Consider the following 20,771-nt stretch of genomic DNA (forward strand, 5'->3'; position numbering starts at 1 on the left):
ACCGCGGTTCCAGGAGATCAGCTTCCAGTTAAAGAGGACAGCATATCAGCATATGTCATAGTTGACACAGGTACAATTATCCTTCTAATAATAGGCTCCTTGTTTCCACATTAGGCCATGTTACTTCCATGGAGACATGGACGGTTTGGTTTGGGGGCTTGGCGGTCACCACAGAGATCCGATTAAATCCCAGAAGCACTGGCATAGTTGTATTATTCTCTCTGACTCTCTGTGTGATGGAGCTGCCTGGGGAGCGATGCTGTTACAGAGAGGAGTTGGGTGAAGAGTGCTTTCTAGAACAAATGCTAACATTTTAGGAAATGCATGAGTCTTTCCAGTTGTACCTACATCTCCCTTCTTGCCTCTCTTTAAATTTAACAGATGAAATTTTACCATGTCAAGAAACACTGAATACCGAGCAGGAACTGTGCCATCTAGATTCACGTCTCTGCAATTTTGATTCTACAGATGAAGGATTGAGCTGTAAGTGTTAAATCGAGATGCCCACCATGATGGTATGTAGCCATCCATGAGACTTGGACCACTGCTAGGAATTCAGACCACTACGAGGGATACTCACCTGCCAACCTTTGTTGACATTTATGTCCTAATTTTAGCTGGAGTGTTGTTGGAAGTCTATGCTTTATTCAAAACATGAAAGATACTAAATATGTAATATTAAGGTGATGTTTTATAAAGTAGTTCCATTAAAGACCAGCTTTCAATTATATAGAGTCTTTCTTCTTTAAAATTTCCATGTGATTATGAATAACAAGTGATTTAAACTAATTTCATAAGGTAGGTAAGGTCAGATTATATATGTGCCATTTAAAACGTTGGAGTAGGAGCAGTGTACAAGAAAAAATGGAAACATCTTTTCACTTTTGAATGGCAGTGGTTTCCATTTGGGAGGATGCCTATCTGGATCAAGGGAGGAACTTCTGAAAAACACATTTGCTGGTATATTCTAAGGCTTATTGAACCAAAATTTGTAGGTATGAAATTGTGTGTGTGTGTGTATGTGTGCGCGTGTTAAGCTTTGATTATAATACATAACTATGGCTAAGCAGCTACTCTAGTACACTGTGATGGTTCACCAAGATCTTTTTTGGCTTTCTGTAGTATGTCACGTCTGTGGATTTGAATCTGACATGTGTGACTGGGCATCAGAAACATCTGCTGGGCGAATTTCCTGGATGCGCACAAAAGCAAGAGAGGTTCTTGCATTAGAATCTATACCTCAGCAGGATCAAAGTAGTGATGATGAAGGTAGGAAATAAAAAATAATCTTCTGTATATATGATTTTTAGGATTTTGACTTATTGTGGGTAGTATGAAGATATTTCATCAGGGATCTTGATGTATATACTGAGTGTATTTTATTGAAGCTATATTTGCATAGATATTGAAAGTAAAAAAATCATTTTATTGACAGTGTAAAGAAAGAATTATACTAGGTTAACTTTTAATTTTATAAGTTTTATTATTTAATCATCAACAGATAGTAGATATTGTGGGAAGAAAAAGGTAAAGTATTAAAACGCTTTTATAAAGCTGACTAGCTCTCCTTTTCACTAGTGTTATCGATGATTTTCTTTCTTTTCATCTTACATTAAATTTGTGGTGTCTGTTTATTTTTCATTCCACTGCTTTTTCTTTCTTTCTTTTTTTGAGGAGGTATTGTTAGTCTTTTCTTAATTTAGTAATTTAAAATTTTGTCACAGCAGAAAGTAATAGCTATTTTTTCTACTTCCATGTTGGTTTACTTTCTCCATAGTTTTGCCTTTTCCAGAATGTCATATAATTGGAGTTATACAGTTGGTAGCCTTTTAAGATTCGCTTCCTTCATTTAGTAATGTGCATTTAGGGTTCCTCTCTGTCCCTTTCGTGGCTTGTTGGCTTATTTTGTTTTAATAGTGAATTATATCCCATTGTCTGGATGTACCAGAGTTCATTCACCTCCCGAAGGACATTTTGGTTGCTTCCAAGTGTTTGGCAATTATGAATAAAGCTGCTATAAACATCCATGTGAAGGTTTTTGTGTCAACATAGGTTTCCAACTCTTTTGAGTAAATTCTAAGGAGCATGGCTGCTGGATCGTTTAGTAAGAATATGTGTAGTTTTATAAGAGACTCCTAAGCTGTCTTCCAAAGAGAATGTATCATTTTTCATTCCCATCAACGATGAATGAGAGATCTTGTTGCTTCACACCCTCTCCAGCATTTCGCTGATGTCAGTGTCCTGGATTCTGGCCATTCAAATAGGTGTGTAGCGATTTCTCTTGGTTTTAGTTTGCGTTTCCCTGATGCCTTATGATATGGCACATCTCTGATGCTTATTTGTCATTTGTACGTCTTCTTTTGTGAGGTGTCTGTTAAGGCCTTTGGGTTTTGGTCTTTTATCTTTATCATTTTCTTTATTCACCATTGTTTCTTTTATTTCATGCCCTTGATTCCTTTCCTTCTTGAATAGGTTCACTTATTAATTATTTTTTTATTCAGAAAAGATCTGTGGTGATGGTCTTGCTAAGCATTTATAAGCTTCAAGTGTTTTTAATGGCCTCACTCCTAAATAATAATCTATTTAGTCATACAATTTTTGAATGAAAATCTGTTCATTTTATTTCTAAGTACATAGTGATGGTTCTTCTTTAGCTACTGATATCTACTGTAGTCATCAAGAAGTCTGAGCTCATCTAATTTTTTTCCATTTTATGAAGATTTAATAAAATGTTTATCTCTACTGTCTGAAATGTCATCGTGATTAGTAAAGATGTAAATATATTTTATTTAAAATTTTCAGTGCTCAAAATGCATACATGTTATCACTTGTGGACATGGTATGTTAACTCTTTTCTGGTAAGTTTCTTTCAGCCCCTCTGTTCTTGTCCTCTTGAGTTCCTATTAAATACATGTCCTGGGGGCCTGTGTGTTAGTGTTTTTTAGTTGTTGCCCTTATTCTTTGTTCTTATTTTTGTCTCCCATTCCTGTTAGGCCTTTGTAGTTTTAAATGAGGATTTCATATGCTTCTTTTTTTGTTTCCTTCTTTAGTATCTCAATTATATTTCCATTTTTACCCCGTTTTTTAGTGCTAGCTGTGAGTTTATGAAATATATTTACAACTAATCCAACTCCACTTTGAAATAACTTCATACTTCTTGGGGCACCTGGGTGGCTCAGTCGGTTAAGCGTCCGACTTCGGCTCAGGTCATGATCTCGCGGTTTGTGAGTTCAAGCCCCATGTAGGCCTTGTGCTGACAGCTCAGAGCCTGGAGCCTGTTTCAGATTCTGTGTCTCCCTCTCTCTCTGACCCTCCCCCATTCATGCTCTGTCTCTCTCTGTCTCAAAAATAAATAAACGTTAAAAAAAAGAAATAATTTCATACTTCTTCACAAAGTGCACGTTATCTTATAATCATAAAATATTCCTAATTTCTCCCTCCTGTCCCTTGTGTCATTGTTATCACTCATTTCACTTACATGCAAACTATAATCATCAAATACATTGTGGCTATTACTATTTTGAACTGTTCTCTTTTAGATCAATTCAGAATATTAAAATTAAAAGGTTTTGCCAAAATTTGAAGGTAACTGATTTGCTTTATTTATTGCTTTCCTAGTACTGTTCCTTTCTTTATTTAGATCCGAGTTTATGACTAATCTCTTCCCTTCTCTTTGAAGAATTTCTTTTAACATTACTTATATTCAAAGCCATTGTTTCCTTGTTTATTTTCTGTAAAGGTGTGATCTGTCCATTGATCTAAGTGGGCTATTTAAGTCCCCTACTATTATTGTATTATTATCAATTAGTTCCTTTATGTTTGTTATTAATTGTTTTATATAGTTGGGGGCTATCATGTTCGAGGCATAAATATTTAAATTGTTTTGTCTTGTTGTATTGTCTCATTATAATTTAGTACATTTCTTCATTTCTTGTTACAGTTTTTGCTTTAAAGTCTATTTTGTCTAATTTAAATATTGCTGCTCTACCTTTTTTCTGATTTCCATTTGTGTGATAAATTTTTCTCCATCCCCTCACTTTTAATCCGCAGGTGTCTTTAGGTCTAAAATGAGTCTCTTGTAGGCAGCATATAGATGGGTTTTGCTTTTTTTATCCATTCTGATGCCCTGTGTCTTTTTATTGGAGCACTTAGCCCATTTACATTCAAAGTGATTCTTGATAGATATGTATTTATTGCCATTTTATTACTTGTTTTGTCATTGTTTCTGGAGATTCTCTCTGATCCTTTCTTGTCTTTGTCGCTCTTAGTCTCTCCTTTGTACTCAAAGAGTCTCCTTTAATATTTCTTGCAGGGCAGGTGTAGTGGTCATGAACTCCTTTAGTGTTTGTTGGTCTGGGAAGCTCTTTATCTCTCCTCCTCTTGAATGATAGCCTTCCTGGATAGAGTATTCTTGGCTGCAGCTTTTTCCCCATCAGCACTTTGTATATATCATGCCCTTCTGGCTTTCCAAGTTTTCTGCTGAGAAATCTCCAGCTAGCCTTAAAGGTCTTCTCTTGTAAGCAAAGGACTTCTTTTCTCTTGCCGCTTTCAAGATTTTTCCTTTGTTGCTATATTTTGCAAATCTAATTATATGTCTTGGTGTTGGCCTGCTTTTGTTGATTTTAATGGGAGTGCTCTGTGCCTCCTGGATCTGGATGTCTGTTTCCATTTCCAGATTAGGGAAATTTTCTGCTATTATTTCTTGAAATATATTTTCTGCCCCCCTTTTCTCTCTCCTCTTCTAGGACTCCTATATATGAAAGTTATTATGTTTGATGGGATCACTGAATTCCCTAAATCTATTCTCATGTTGCATAATTTTTCTCTCTCTGTTGTTCAGCTCCATTGTTCTCCCTTGTTTTGTCTTCTAGGTCACTAATTCATTCCTCTGCTTCTTCCTGCCTGCTGTTTAATGCATCAAGACTGTTTCCAATCTCGCTTATTGTGCCCTTTGTCTCTGATTAATTCTTTTTTAACTTTTATCTCTGTGGTAAGGGTTTCCCTGATGTCTTCTATTTTTTCCCAAGCCCAGTGGGTATCTTTACAATTGCTGCTTTAAATGTTCCATCAGAAATGTTACTCATATGTGTTACTGAGATCTCTTGTGTGGCCTTAGCTTGTTCTTTCATTTGGGATCAATCCCTCTGTCTTTGTGTTTTGTCTGAATCTCTGCCTTCTTCTCCGTGTTAGAAAAGCCGATTATGTCTTCTGCTCCTGATGATAATGGCTATATGGAGAAGAGGTCATGCAGTGTCCAGGGATGGTGCTTTAGTGTGTGTCTCTGGTATGTGCTGGATGAACTCTGCTGTTGTGTTTTGGCTGCTCTGTCCTTCAGGTCAGTCATCTGCAGAGGCTCTTCTCACCTGCTGCGTGTGGCCAGTGTTGGGTGTCTGGCCTGAATGTGGTGAATTTAAACTATGTGTTCTCTCGGCTGCTTGTGAAATGAAACCTGACACCACTTCCACCAGAATTGAAGCCCCGCAGAACTCCATGGTCGGGAGATGTGGTGTGGGTAGGGGTTTGTGCTGGTCTTCTGGGGGAGGGGATGCCGTGCTGGGACCAAGACAAGCTTCACTGAGAAGGGCAGTCTGCCAAAGCACAGGGGGCTGGGGCTCAGTGTAAGCTGGTTAGGCACCCAGTTTTGGAGCTGCACTGTTTCCTGCAGGTGGCTCTGTGTTTATGTTGAGGACAGGGGAGGAAATGGTGCTGGCCAGCTCCTTTGTCTTCACAGAGGGATCTCTGTGAACACTGCCTCCCAGGGATGTACTCGAGAAGAAGGAATAATCTCCTCCCTGTGTTCCCCAGGTGTTTTTGGTGCTGTCTGCCCTCAGGTTGTTTGCCTGCCTTCTCTCCAGGAGCAGTGCAGTGCCCTCTGGGCTCTATCCCAGCTAAGCTCACTGACCTTTAAAACCCCAGGCTTTAAGCCCTCCTGGTTGCAAGAACTCACAGAATTCAGCTCCTTTTCTTTTCCAGGCCAATGATTCTTTGCAACTTTCTTCTCGTGCATTCCCCTGTGCGCTCCTCTCTTGCTTGCCCTTCTCTGTGACGGCAGCTCCTTTCCCTCTGCAGCACCTGTGGTCTCTTTCTCCCCTAAACTATGTCTCTGCACTTTCTACTTTATTCCATGTGGTCTCATCTCTCCCTTTAGTTGTGGAGTGTGTTCTGCCAGTCTTCGCCTCAATTTCTGGGCTGTTCAAGATGATTTGATAGTTACTTAGTTGTGTTCATGGGATAAGATGAGTCTAGGGTTCTCCTAGTCTGCTGCCAACTTCCTCTCCTAACATTACTTACAAAGCAGGTCTATTGGCTACAAACTCTCTCAATTTTCATTTGTCTGAGAAAGTTTTTATTTCTCCTTCATTTTTTGAAGAACAGTTTTGCTGGATGCAGAATTCCAGATTGGGTTTTTTTTTCTTTTCTTCTTCTTTTTTTTAATGTTAGTTTTGAGAGGCAGAGACAGAGCATGAACACAGGTGGGTCAGAGAGAGTGGGAGACACAGAATCCAAAGCAGGTTTCAGGCTCTGAGCTATCAGCACAGAGTCCACTGTGGGGCTCCAATTCACCAACCACAAGATCATGAACTGAAGTTGGACACTTATCAGACTGAGCCACCCAGGCACCCCTCCTTTTTTTTTGTTGGTTTTTTGTTGTTGTTTTTTAAGGTTTCTTCTTTGTTTTTGATCCTTTGCAGTTTGAATATGACATGCTTACATGTAGGGCTTTGGGTATTTATTTTGCTTTGTATTTTCTGAGCTTCCTGGAACTGTGGTTAAAATCTGATATTAATTTTGGGAAAATTGTCAGTCGATATTGCTTCAGATACTGCTTTTGTTCCTTTTTGTCTTTCTCATTCTTGTATTCCCATTAGGCATATGTCACTTTTGTAGTCATTCCCCAGTCCTTGAATATTCTATTCCTTTTTTTCCACTTAAAAAATATATTGACTTTTAGTTTTAGAAGTTTCTGTTGACATATTTTCAGCTGTACCAGTCTACTTAGTCACCCCATTAAAGACAATCTTCATTCCTGTTGGTGTGGTTTTTGTTTTTTGTTTTGATTTTTTGTCTCTAGCATTTAAAATTTTTTTCTTAGAATTTCCAGCTCTTTGACTACATTTGTCAGTCTTTTTATTTTTCGTATTTTCTACTTTTTTTTTCCATTAGAGCTCTTAACTATTAATTATAGTTGTTTTAAAGTCCCAGTCTGACAATTCCATATCTGGGTCTGGTTCTGATATTTGCTCTTTCTCTTCAAACTATGGCTTTTTTTTCTTTTTGCCTTTCAGTATGCTTTGTAATGTTTTGCTGAAAGCCAGACATGATGTACTACGTAAAAGTAATTAAGATCAATAGGTATTTAGCATGAATGACCTTTTATGTTTATGCAACTAGAGATTAGACTCTTTACTCTTTGCTGCAGCTATAAATGCCTGAGGCTAAAAATTCACCTGGTATTCTTGATTTTATCTTACTCGTTGTCTTTGGGTTTCCCTAGAGACATATTCTTAAATGAGGTCTGAGACCTACAGTTCTTTGAATAGTATTCCCTTGTAGGGGGATCCCCTTTTATATGGTAACCAATTGTGAGGTGGAGGAAAAATATTCTTCAGTCTTTTAGTGAAATTGTTCCTCTGTTACAAGATCTTCAAAAATGCTTCCTTCCCCAACCTTAGATGAGACAGGAAAGCTAGACAGGGCTGGATCTGGGTATTTTCCTCCTCTCCTGTGGAAGGCTAGAGCCTGCTGGAGTTGGTATCTCTCTTCTCCTAGGTCAATTAGGCTCTAGTCAAACTCCAGTTAGTAACGTGGTGGTAAAATAGTTACTTTTGAGTACAAACCTTGCTATTAATACCTGAATAATCCAGGTGTATTCTCACGTGTATTTCCTTAAGACCAACCTTAGTAACAATATTAGTTTAGGGTTTCGTACTTCGCGATAATGGTTGGAGTTTTGCATATGCTGTCACTTAGTTGTAGCCCAAGGTAGTGAATGTTGGTGTATTTTCCACCTCAGATTAAGAGCAGAATTCCCCAACTCTAGTCTTCAACTTCATTGAGAGAATTTAACTGTTCTTCCAGCTTTTTTGGTAATATTGAAATTAGTCAAAATCTAAGCTACCAGAGCCTGAGTCTGGTCTCAGAGTTCAAGAGTTCTGTGGTTTCAACCCTACTCACCATACTTGTTCTTTCCTTACCTTTTTAGATATTTTTTTTGCAATGGATCTGTCTCAACTTTTATAAAAATATGTTTTTTATCTTATTTATCATTTCTTTGTTTAAATATCAGAGGCAAAGTATTAACTTGCTATGGTATTTTGCTTAAATTCTTACATTTTAAATAAGTAAGAGTTTTGCTTAAATTCATAGTTTTTAGAAATTGTAGGAATATTTACCAACTTACAGAAATAAAGAATTAAAAGGCTTCATTAATGAAAGGTGAAGTTGTAAAATCATAGAAATAACTTCACCTTGTCTATATTATTGTATTTAACAACAGTGTAAATTGGTTTTAAGTATCAGATGTGTTAAAATTGATTGACAATATTTTCACATACTATGAAATTCATAGGTGCAGATTAATAGGGCTGTAGATATCTGATACTTTCCTGTGGTTTGGTAAGAAAGAGGGCAGTTCAAATTAAAGTCCCTTGAAACTATTAAGGTTTTTCTAAACCTAAAAAGTAAAAGAGAAAAAAAGAGGAAAGAATTCTGGGAAGAAAGGTGTGGAATTCTTGGTTAAAGAAAGGTTGAATTGTGACATTTTAAAGAAAATGGTAATGATTTGTAGCATAGAGATTTTTATATCAGCAGATTTATTTTTATAAGAATAATGAATTGAAATTTCCTAATTTCAGGAATTAGGAGCCAATTTCAATGCATTTGAAAATACATATGGAAATGAAAACCTATAATTCGTAATTGATGTAATCATTTACGACAGCATAGCCTTGTAAATACAATCTTTGTCTTTCAGGCCTGATTTTGGAAACCCCGGGAATATAATAATTTTGTCCAAACAGAAAGCAGCTGATTTTTCTAAATTGCTTCATTTCCCTTTATTTTTCAGGCTACTATATGTGGATAGGAGCTAAGGATGCTTCTACTCTTAACCGTTTAGACAGCAAGGCTTATTTAAATAGCTCTGTGTGTCACTGCCTGGGCAAGAGATGCCATCTTCAATTCTATTACTCTATGGAAAACAGTGTTCTGAGAGTAGGACTATATAGTAATAAGGTGAGAAGAAACTTGCATTTATTTCAGATTCATTGAAAAAGCGAAATTTCTCTTTTGGCAATTTGTGTTTCTATTTCTCAGTTGTGCGTAGGCTTTAGATAGTCTTTAACTTGACTCTATTTAGTATAGCTTTGAAAAGAAATGTTAAGAACTAGCTTAAGAGATACGGTCACGTAGACAATTTCGTGTGATGATTTGCACCATATTATTTTACAGAATTGTTAAAATTCATGGAGATATATTAAAGAAATAATAGATCTAATAAAAATGAGATTTTTGAGATTCTGTTATGTTGGCTCTGTGTTGACATTGTGATGGGATCTGTTTTGGATTTTAGATCCACATATCTAGAGCTATAATTACGATGGAAACAAATTACTTGTTATGGTACCAGTAGATACAGTTTTTAGAGACTGGTAATTACTGATTAAATATAAACAAATGAGTCAATGGAATGGGCAAAGAAAGGCTCACTGGGTAGAGTGAAAGTTGCAGTGGTAATATTAGCAAATAGAACAAATTCAGGCCTTTTTTCTAAACCTAACTTGAAATGAAAACAATCCGCCACCAGTGGGAAAATATCTGAGATGCTTTCAGAATTTCTATTGTGAAGAAGAATTTATTTATTGATAGAAGTAAAAAAAAATCACAGGGGTAAATAGTGGTCATTCTAGCAATGGGAAACATTTGATAATAATTGCAGGAATTCTTACATAGGAAAAAGACAGTAGAAGCATCCAAGTCAAATTCTTTCGGCTTGAGGTGCTTTGAATAAATCTAGTTGTAACTTCCTCCTGACATCAGCCAAATGCATTTTCCAAGAAAAGTTTATTAATTTAGCATTTGTTCTTATCAAGTATCACTAACCATCTGTCAATAGCATTTTTTTTTGGTTCTATTTTCTTCTGAATTCTGAAGTGCCATCATAATTAATCCTCGGGTATTGCCTATTACCTATTACTAAGAGACCTGAAAATTCCAGAGAAATTCTCCTTTTTATCCTAGTTCTATCACAACACCCCTTTCTTTTTCTTTTGTATCATTTTCTTCTTATCCAGTCTTTTTTCTTTGACCTCTTCTTTTCCAGAACATTCACAGAGTTCTAAAGCATAAAATTGGATGAGTGAGCTCATTAGATGGCCTAATATATATATTTTTTTCATGGATGGGACACAATTTCTAGCATTCCATACTGTGTTTTATTTTTGTGACATTTTTGCAATAGTATTTGCCACTAGAATAGTTTTGTTGAATTTATATCATAGTTAAAGATGCTTTAAAAAATATATGATCTTATGATACTGCTTTTCACAGGTAATTGATATTCACTAAATGTTGACCAAGTTGTCTTAGAGTAGAAATTTATGTAATATATATTCTAATACTAAAGATTATTTTAATCTACCCTGAACAACAGTGATGGATTTTAAAAGTTTATATATATATATGTTTATATATATAAACTTATATATATTTTATATTTAATATAGATTATATTCATATAAATATTTTATATTTATATATTATATATAAGGGAGTTATGAATCATTGAAAGTGAACAATATCAGTGTTCTGGTGACTTTGGGACTGTATAAGAAAAGATTATAAACAAACTGACTTCAGATACACCATATAATAAGAACAGTAATCAAAACTCCATCTCCCACATTATAAGAAAAGAAGTTAATCATGGAGAACTGATCTAATGTATTAATCAGAACCAGTTGGGTGTAAATCTTTGAGTACTGAGTGATGTTTGGTTCATCAGTTTACCTAGTATTCTGCAAGGCAAGATGCTATCTTTTCTCACACTCTATTTGCTCTGCTCTATATACATAACATATAACATATTGGTCACCAATGAAAAATCTGCATCAAAATACATTTAAATTACATGTTGATGTTTTATCACAAACTTAAAAAGGATTCCAATCCTATAATTAAAAAAATAGCTCTTGATGAAAATGATCATTTATATCTTCCATGAATAGAATAAAGAAAACAACCCTTAGGATATATGCAGGTAAATCAAGAAATATCTAGTAAAATGCTGAAGGTGGTTTTCTTCATTTTCAGAGGACATTAGAATTTGAGAAGTAGAAAATACAGGGAAGTTGTTAAATAAAAAGTTGACTCTTTTTAGGGTCACCTTACGTGTGTAGGAGTTCTAATTTCTACCATATAGAGATCCTTGAGATTAGGTCTTTATCATCTATAAAGTAATAGTCATAGTAACAGCCTGTATTTTATTCTGAAGAGTTTCCATTATCAATGAACCAGCCTGTGGTGCGTTGTACATATTCTGATTAACATTAAAAACAACTGGTTATTCATTATGATTATAGCTAACAATATGGTTTTGTATATTTGAAATTTGCTAAGAGTATGGATCTTAAAAGTCAGCACAAGAAAAAAAATTTGTAACTTCATGATGTTTTGGAGGTTCACTAAATTTATGGTGGTAATTATTTCACAACATATATGAAATCATTATATTGTACACCTTAAACATATGCATTGCTATTTGTCAGTTATAACAATAAAACTGGGAAAAGATGAAAAAAATTTAAACTGGTAAACAAACAAACAAACAAACAAAAAACCTCCCAAATGTCAAATGGGAAGAATACATAGCTGGGGCAGGCAGGATGAAAATGCCTTAGAAAGTAGTTTAAAAAGAACAAAAACAACAACCTTGAGTTTGGTACCTTTGATTTCTTCACTGGGAGAGGAAAGGAGAAGCTGAGGTCTCCAGGAGATATAGTCATTCTTTCCTTGAAAGGTAAAATGGTATTATTGATCCTGGTCTGGGAGAGTAAGGACATTTTCAGAATTTGTATTGATTGGTTGATTGAATGATTTTAAGATAACGGAAAATTAGAACTTCACGTGAACGCTTTTTCTCAGCCGAGGGTTTCTTTTTTACATTGGCACCTGTTGAAAGTAACTACATAAGAGTCTGAGATTGAAGAGAGAATAAAATAAAAGCTGACTTATTTAGTTGGAAGAAATTATTTTTCTTTTTCATTACTTGTGCTGTCAGACAGGAAAATGTGCTAGAAAAATCTGTATTTCATACACAACATACCGTTAACTTAGTGTACAAAAAGCCATTTAAGTTTAAGAAGAATGCTGCGCACTTTTCAAAAAACTGTAAACACATTCTTCTTCAGGTAGAATAGAGGGGAATTAATTTGTCATTGGAAAAAAAGCAGGATTGCTCTAAGTTATCTTCCTAAATGAAAGTGAAGGGACGTGCTGAATGCAACTTGCCAAGCAGTGTCACTAAAACCGTCTGTGGAGGACATTAAGTGTCTTGATGCTAAATAACTGAGGTTGTGTAGGAAATTACTGAAAGAAAAATTAGTTGTGTGTCCCAACTTTGCGTCGCTCTGGTTCATCCTGAAGTGACCTGGGGGCTGTCAGCTGAAAATACGTCTGCCGTGGATGTTTCACTGTCTAGTGGAAGTCTTAATAGTTGATATGAATAAGTAATAAAATGAAGTACTTTTTTAATGGGTTTAGACTATCTTCTGAAATATTCAAGACTTGGAAATTGGAGCAGACATCAGAGGGTAAAGGACTGAGTTGAAAATAGATTCGTTTTTAGAAAGTGTTGGCTGTGAATGAAATAAGTGAGGCTGAGGGGAGATAAATGCTTACAAGAGTCTGAAAAAGTGTGAGTGTCATGTGAAATATGAATTACAACGAGAAGTTATCTTCCGGTGCTGTTTTCTATCTCACAGTGGAAGGAGGGCACAGGCAGTCGCAGAGCTCAACCTGAGACATATTTATGCCACTCTGCATATTCACTCTATTGAAATTTGAAATAATCAATGCATTTTACGGGTAAACATTATGAACAATCTGGTCTATCTTTAGCAGGGAAGTGTCAAATTAACTTGCATGTTGGACAGAATCTAAAGAAATACGTTATTTCAGAGTGTAACAGCATGGTCACAAGTCATAAGGCACAATAACATAGGCCACATTTGGGAGTACATTATAGACTTTTACCTCATAGTGTATAGGAGCATAATTTTGCATGTACTTTGTAACCTGGAAGATGATCATTTTACCAATGCATGACAGAGCATTGTGCTCTAGAAGGCACAAAAAGGTCTTTGAAAGAACAAGAGAGTCGAATGGAAATATAATCTCCAGACAATAACTGTATTGTTTGGAACTTGGAATGAATTCTCCCATAGAAAAAATATGTTGAGATTGTGCAGAAGAATATATCTGATAACATCGTGGTTTTTTTTAATGTTTGTTTATTTATTTATTTATTTATTTATTTTTGAGAGAGAGAGAGAGAGAGAGAGAGAGAGAGAGAGAGAGGTGCGAGTGGGGGAGGGACAGAGAGAGAGGGAAACACAGAATCCAAAGCAGGCTTCAGGCTCTGAAGTGTCAGCACAGAGCCCAACATGGGGCTGGAACTCATGAACCCTGAGATCATGACCTGAGCTGAAGTCAGCTACTTAACTGACTGAGCCACCTGGGTGCCCCTAATGTTGTATTTTAAACTTTCATGTTTAGTGTTTTCGTGTTCTTTCTTTGTTTTCTAATGTCATGGCAATATCGTAAAGTGTAGTAGTGTTAGCGGGATCAACATTTAAATAGCTGGCATTATGAATTTCTATTTAGAGTTGTATTTTTGAAGTACAAAACTTTATTTAAGATTCTGTTCAAATTTTTGTTCTGTCCTTACTCTCCATTGTTAAAAAATAAATATATAGACATGCTTTATTTTCTTATTTGTTTAAGACTGTTTTTATAGAGCAGTTTTAGGTTCTTAGCAAAATTAGGGGGAAGGTACAGAGATTTCCCATTTTCCCCCTGGGACCATGCGTGCACAGCCTTCCCCCTTATCAACATCCTCCATCAGAGTTGTACCTTTGTTATAAATGATGAACCCGCATTGACCATCATCATCATCACCCAAAGTCCATAGCTTACATTAAGGTTCCCACTTGGTGTTGCGCATGCCATGGGTTTGGACAAATATACAATGACACGTATACACTGTATGTTATCATCCAGAGTATTTTCACTGCCTTAAAAATCCTCTGGGCTCTGCCTTTTCATCCTCCCCTGCCTCCATTTTATTGTTCCTTTAAAAAATGTTAAACACCTTTTTACCAGTACTTTAGGCTTCCTAGTATTTTCATATCAACTGAAATGTAATTGAGAGAGCACATACGCGAATATGAGAGTAGAATTTGGGGAATTAGTAATGTCATTTTCTTTGAATCAAAGGAAGAAGAAATATTTTGGACATACAGCGCATCAACTGACAGAAAATGGGTGAAAGCAGAGGTGTTAATACCAGAAGGACTGAAGACATTTAAGGTACAAAATGGAAAAACAAGCACTTTTTTATATCATAAGTTTAATTTGTAGTTTGGCAGTAGTGAATTTTGTCATCCATTTCTAAGTTTAAATTAGCATTTAAATTAATGATATAGATTTCTATATTTGGGGAGAGCCATTGCCTGCTTCTTTTCATTGTACTTAGCCCTTCTCAGGCCACATTTCCTCTGAGTAGAAGAGCCAGAGTGTGACTCCTCATGTTTAAAGCATCCTCATTTTACACGGGCTCCCTCCCTAGCACCCCCCACCTCCAACACCATGCACTGAAAACAAGGAAGCAAACTGCATTATGAAGCAGATAAATAATAAATTGGTATTGAAAATCAGTGAAGACTATGCAAATGTTTTGAATGCAGTAATTTACATCTTTATGAGACATGGATAACTCTACCTTTGCAAAGATATATCTGCAATATACATGTGCTCAGTGGGAATACTATCTCTTAAGCACATTAACTCAAGATTCCATGTTGTATATAGAGTTGAGATTGTGCAGAAAAGCATATCTGATATTTTTTTACCTTTCATATTAAATATTTACCTGTCATTTCATTCTTTTCTAATATAGCAATATTGTAAAATGTAGTCATGTCAGTAGGATCACCATTTAAATAGCTGGTATTCTTCATTGCCATTCATAATTTTGTTTTTGAAGTGCATTATTTTATTTAAGATTCCTTTCCTATTGTATTGTATATAGAGTGTATAAATATTTTTTTGCTGGGCTGTGAGTATAAAATAATAAGACCGATTGTACATGTGGCTCATGAAACCAATTTCATTCCTTTATGATAATACCACATATGTACATCTTTCTAGGTTTGAAAGGGAGAACCCGAATGAAACTGAAGTATAACCATGCAGATTTTTAGAATCCCATTTACTGCTCAGATTGGAATTTCTGAACCATAGCATTTTTGTATTAATGACAGCAAAGTTGAGGTTTATATCATAGCCTGTTGCAATAACATTTGGCACTATTTTAATTTTCTAAGCGATATTTATCTTTATAACTTCTGAAAGAGGTACTAAATGATTAGAGTTTCATTCTTTTTACATAAACTGAATATTAAAGTTTGTTTTGTTATTTAACTCAGAGATAAAACAAAATATAAAGGGAGTAATTTGGGAGCTATTCTAGATTTCCAAGTGCATATTAAATGTAATTAAGTTTTCAACAATAGCACCCTTTTGAGATCTAAGTTTAAACTCATCAATTTTGAAACCCAAACTGATATCATTTATGCACATTTGATCTCTTGCTGCTATAAAAATATACAACTGTAGATCCAATAATTTATATATATTTATACTATATATATAGTATATTCATATGTAGAATGGTATATAGCAGCATACAAAGTTTTTCTATTATTAGATATGATTTAAGTTTAATATTATTTTCTAGACTAAATTATTAGATATATTTACAAACTGAAACTTGATCATAAGTAATTCTTTTGTTTAAGTTTTTATTTATTTTTGAGAGAGAGAGAAAGAGGACAGAGTGTGAGTGGGGGAGGTGAAAGAGAGAGGGATACACAGGATCTGAAGCAAGCTCTGGGCTCTGAGCTGTCAGCACTAACTCATGAATGGCGAGATTATTACCTGGGCCGAAGTTGGACACTCAATCAACTGAGCCACCCAGGTGCCCCCTTAAGTAATTCTGAACAAACAAATATATGTATATACATATATATATATGTATACATATTCATATTTTTGCATATATATGTGTATATATGTGTATATATGTATACATATGCATACACATATACATGTATGCATACATATACACATACATATATGTACATACATAATATATGTATATACATATATGTATGTATACATATGTATACATATATACACATATATATACATATATATGTATATGTATACATATTCATGTTTTTGCAAAGGAGAAGATATATTCAGAGACTTTAAGCTGGAAGAAAGTCAAAGGAATTAGTCTTTAGTATCTTACACATTAACAACATCTTGTTCACTGCTGTTCAATAGTATTTTCTGTCATAAGGGGAAATTTAAGTATCTGTGCTCTCCAATATGGTAGCCAATAGCTACCATACACGTGGTATGGTAGTACATGTGGCTACTGAACACTTACAATGTGGCTAGTGTGGCTGAGGAATGGAATTTTAATTTTGTTTTCGTTAACTTAATTTGAAATAGCCCTTTCTAGCTTGTGGCTACCATATTGGATGGCAGAGAAATAGTTATTTAGTAGAGTCAGGTATTCATACCTCTTGTCCACTCTGGTGGACAGCTAGCCATTGCTCTTGATAGAAGCTCAAGGATAATACTTTGATATTATCTTACATTGGACTGGCAAGTATGGTCATTGCACTTGCTAATACCGTATACTTTCAAAAAACCTCGCAATTCAGCTGGAGACAATGAGACTTATTTCTTTTAATTAGCACTTGTTTGATTATTAGAGAAATTCTTCTTCTCTGAAAATAGATTTTTATATTTATTATTTTAAATGTTCTATTCTTCTGTTGTGTCCCCTTACTATTTGCCTAACATTTCCCTTCTTGCATTCCAATGCTGATATCAGTAGTTTAAAAACCAGATGCGGTTATAGCTTTTGGTCTCTAAGTAGTGATCATACTTATTCTTTTCCCTGAATATTAAAGAAAGAGAGCAGTGAAGATGATGCTCAAGTAACAAGTTTGCAGTCAGGGACATTGCCAAGGGTGAAGTGGCATGTAGTATTTCTTTTGCTCATGGGTGGGTTCTCAGAGGTGTCAGTGGATCTGCTGTGCCCATAGTCTTTGTCCTGGTCCCTTGGGAGGCATATATTATGGACTGCTGACCTTTCTTAAATGTAGGGCTTTTTTCATTCAGACCAATTATACATGTGGGTCAGGCTTCTCAAGTAGGAACTTTATTGGTTGTATTTGCTTCTCTTTCAACAGGTGTTTTTCTCAGTAACTACTAAATGTCTATTCTTTTTGGAGGGTTATTTTTTTTAATTATTTTTTTTTACATTTACATTTATATATTTTTGATAGAGACAGAGCACAAGTGGGGGAGGGGCAGAGAGAGAAGGAGACACAGAATCCAAAGCAGGCTCCAGGCTCCGAGCTGTCAGCACAGAGCCAGACATGGGCTCGAACTCACAAACTGCGAGATCATGACCAGAGCCGAAGTCGGACACTTAACCGACTGAGACACCCAGGTGCCCCTGGAGGGTTCTTTTAAAGGAGATTATCAACTCATAAATTGTTCGTGTTTTGCCTTTGAAGATTATCTTTGAAGGGACCATTCTGAGCCAGAAAGGTTTTATTGGGCTGGATCAGCTCTGGGTCTATGCCTGTGCACGTGCTCCATCCAGAAAGCTTTGCTCTACAGAGGAATTCACTTGTGCTGGTGGCCAGTGCATCGCCCAAGAATTGGTCTGTGACTCTCAGCCAGACTGTTCTGATGACAGTGATGAAGACCCGGCAACTTGCTGTAAGTGAATTAATGATTTACTTCTTCACATGCTCACATTCACGACTGTGGTTGGATTTAAAAGTCTTTGCACCGAGTGAGGTAAAGTTAACATGTATGAAATACGGTGAATGTTTATTCTCACTCTGAAGCTATTAGCACTATTCTTTGTGGGGGTCTCTAAGCTAATTTAAGGCTTTGGTACTTTTTGTTAATACTGCAAACTTTGTTGAACAAGTGCGTAATTGTATTATGGTATGTGTGCGTTTTAAAGAGGAAAATGGGTGGGAAGGGCAACCCCTTTATACTTTTCCCTTTGGAGACATATATTATGGATTGCTGACCTTTATTAAGTGTAGGGCATTTTGCATTCTGACCAATTAGACAGAAAGCTGTGGGGAGGGTTTCAAGAGGAGGGCTGCCATTGCCTTCTAGGCAGCCATGATGCCTGTAGAAATGTCAGCCGTGGTTGGTATTCACGACTGGGCAAAATTTAGGTCCAGCACCTCCCTTTTAGGATTTTTATGGAGAGGCTTTGATAGGAGTGATGACAAGAAGTCCCATTATTATTCAAGTCTAGTTGTATTTGAAAGGAAATATAATTTAATTTAAAACCCAAATGATGGTTCCCATATGAGGTAACTTAGCAACTAAGATACTTGCGTCTCTTTGGAAACAATGAATTCTAACTAAATGAATCCAAATCCCATATCACAAACAAGTGGGTTTTCTTAATTATTAAAAATTTGCCATTTGTTTTGCTGCAGTTTTAGCGATGTATTATGTTGAAAGAAATATTGCAACGTGTTACCCTTTAAATGAAAAGTTCTTTGTACAAAATGCTTCTGTTGATCGGTAGAGATTTTATTAAGAGCAATGGAACAGGATGCAGGAAAGAGGAGATGGGAAAGTGAGGGAGAAATCCTCTGCCTGTTTTTATTTTTTTTAAATTTTTTGTTTTTAACGTTTATTTATTTTTGAGACAGAGAGAGACAGAGCATGAACAAGAGAGGGGCAGAGAGAGAGGGAGACACAGAATCTCAAACAGGCTGCAGGCTCTGAGCTGTCAGCACAGAGCCCGACACGGGGCTCGAACTCACGGACTGTGAGATCATGACCTGAGCCGAAGTGGACGCTTAACCGACTGAGCCACCAGGCGCCCCCCCTCTGCCTGTTTTTAAACAGCAATTCCATTAATGCCTCAGACACTTGGTTTTAATACTAGATTAAAAAAAAATCTACTTACCAGTATAATCTTGGTGGAATTTTTGGGTACAGTCTTTTTTCACTCAAAAAATATGCGAGGACAATTCATTTTCTCTAATGTGTCAGTTTCTTTTCTTTTTCAAAAAAATGTATTAAGCTTATTTATTTGAGAGAGAGAGAGAGCGCGCAGGTGCGTGCACACAGTGGGGGATGGGCAGAGAGAAGGAGAAGCAGAATTCCAAGTAGGCTCCACACCATCAGCACAGAGCCTGATGCAGGTGTTGAGAACTCACTGTGAGATCATGACCTGAGCTGAGATCAAGAGTAGGTTACTTGACCGACTGTGCCACCCAGGCACCCTGTCAATGTCTTTTCTGTGCCTTAAAATTTCTTACAAACAATTTGGGTCATTTCTTTTGGAGAAATTCACCTTACTAATAGTTTGCATTATTCCTGGGTTCATTGGCTGAAAGTAAATATATTTCTTCTCTTTTCAATTGCACATATTGGCACTTAGCTTTTTTCCTCCCTTTTTCCCCCCTCCAGTGAAGGGTTTTTTGTGTTCTCCTTGTAATTGTTTCTTTTTTTGTAAATCAAATTCCACCCGGAGTATCAGTAGATATTTTAGCATTTGATTTTGAACATATTTTCCCATTTCTCTTTTATTCTTGTAGTTTCATTGGTTACATAGTTGGGATTTTTCCAGGGGAGTGTATCTTGATACCATTCTGCTATTTCCTTTGAGTGAAGGGACAGATGTCTGTGCTTTTCAACAAATAGTGTTATTTCCTAGTGTGTTAAATTTTCCAAATTATGTCATTTCATTTGAACAAAGAAAACCTGACATGTTTGCTTGATTGAGACCAACTTCATATAGAGGGTGTGACATAAAAATGTAGCCATATTACATATTATGAAATATTTATATATTGATGCATACATATCCATATATTTTGATGCTGACATGAGTATTTCATGTACATATTCAATCATTTTTGTTTTGAGGAAGTTATAAAGCAATCGAATTACTAGAATTTATATTACACTACTTTGGGTGCTAAAATAATATATTTGTGCATATATACACATGCTTATATATATTGTTACACACGCTTATATATATTGTTCCCTTTGAAATTTAAAACCACCTTGAAACATTCTACACCTACTTTAAATTTGTATTTTACAAATTGAGTTTGTAACGCAAACTTTTCTTATGGTTTCCCATGTTCATAAAGCACAAGCAACATGCTTTTATACCTTCCTTTTATCCCATTTTAGGATGGATCTCTAGGACTGTGTAGCTTATATATGCAGTTCGAATAGCACGAGTACTTACTGGAGACTCAGGAAATAGTAACTAAAGAATACTGTTAGTTGGGATTATGTAGTCAGTGTGCTTTTCCCAAAAGTCACACTCACTCAGGTGTTCTTTCATTACCAAGTTCCTCTTAATTTTAGATACTTTTAACAAGAGTAGTTGACCGAGCCTCTAGCCCCAT

General features: G+C 35.8%; 1 protein-coding gene across 1 annotated transcript in view; it reads left to right on the top strand.

Moving 5' to 3' along the window:
- The window catches only part of MALRD1 (MAM and LDL receptor class A domain containing 1), a 788,164-nt gene that overhangs the window by 78,323 nt on the left and 689,070 nt on the right, over window positions 1–20,771 (top strand). The window contains exons 7-11 of the mRNA XM_049626634.1: window positions 382–483; window positions 1,123–1,269; window positions 9,068–9,234; window positions 14,494–14,586; window positions 17,877–18,084. Coding sequence (XP_049482591.1) covers window positions 382–483; window positions 1,123–1,269; window positions 9,068–9,234; window positions 14,494–14,586; window positions 17,877–18,084 — 717 coding nt within the window. The remainder of the gene's footprint in view (window positions 1–381; window positions 484–1,122; window positions 1,270–9,067; window positions 9,235–14,493; window positions 14,587–17,876; window positions 18,085–20,771) is intronic.

This window comes from Panthera uncia, chromosome B4, assembly GCF_023721935.1.
Source record: "Panthera uncia isolate 11264 chromosome B4, Puncia_PCG_1.0, whole genome shotgun sequence".
NCBI classification, from domain to species: Eukaryota; Metazoa; Chordata; class Mammalia; order Carnivora; family Felidae; genus Panthera; species Panthera uncia.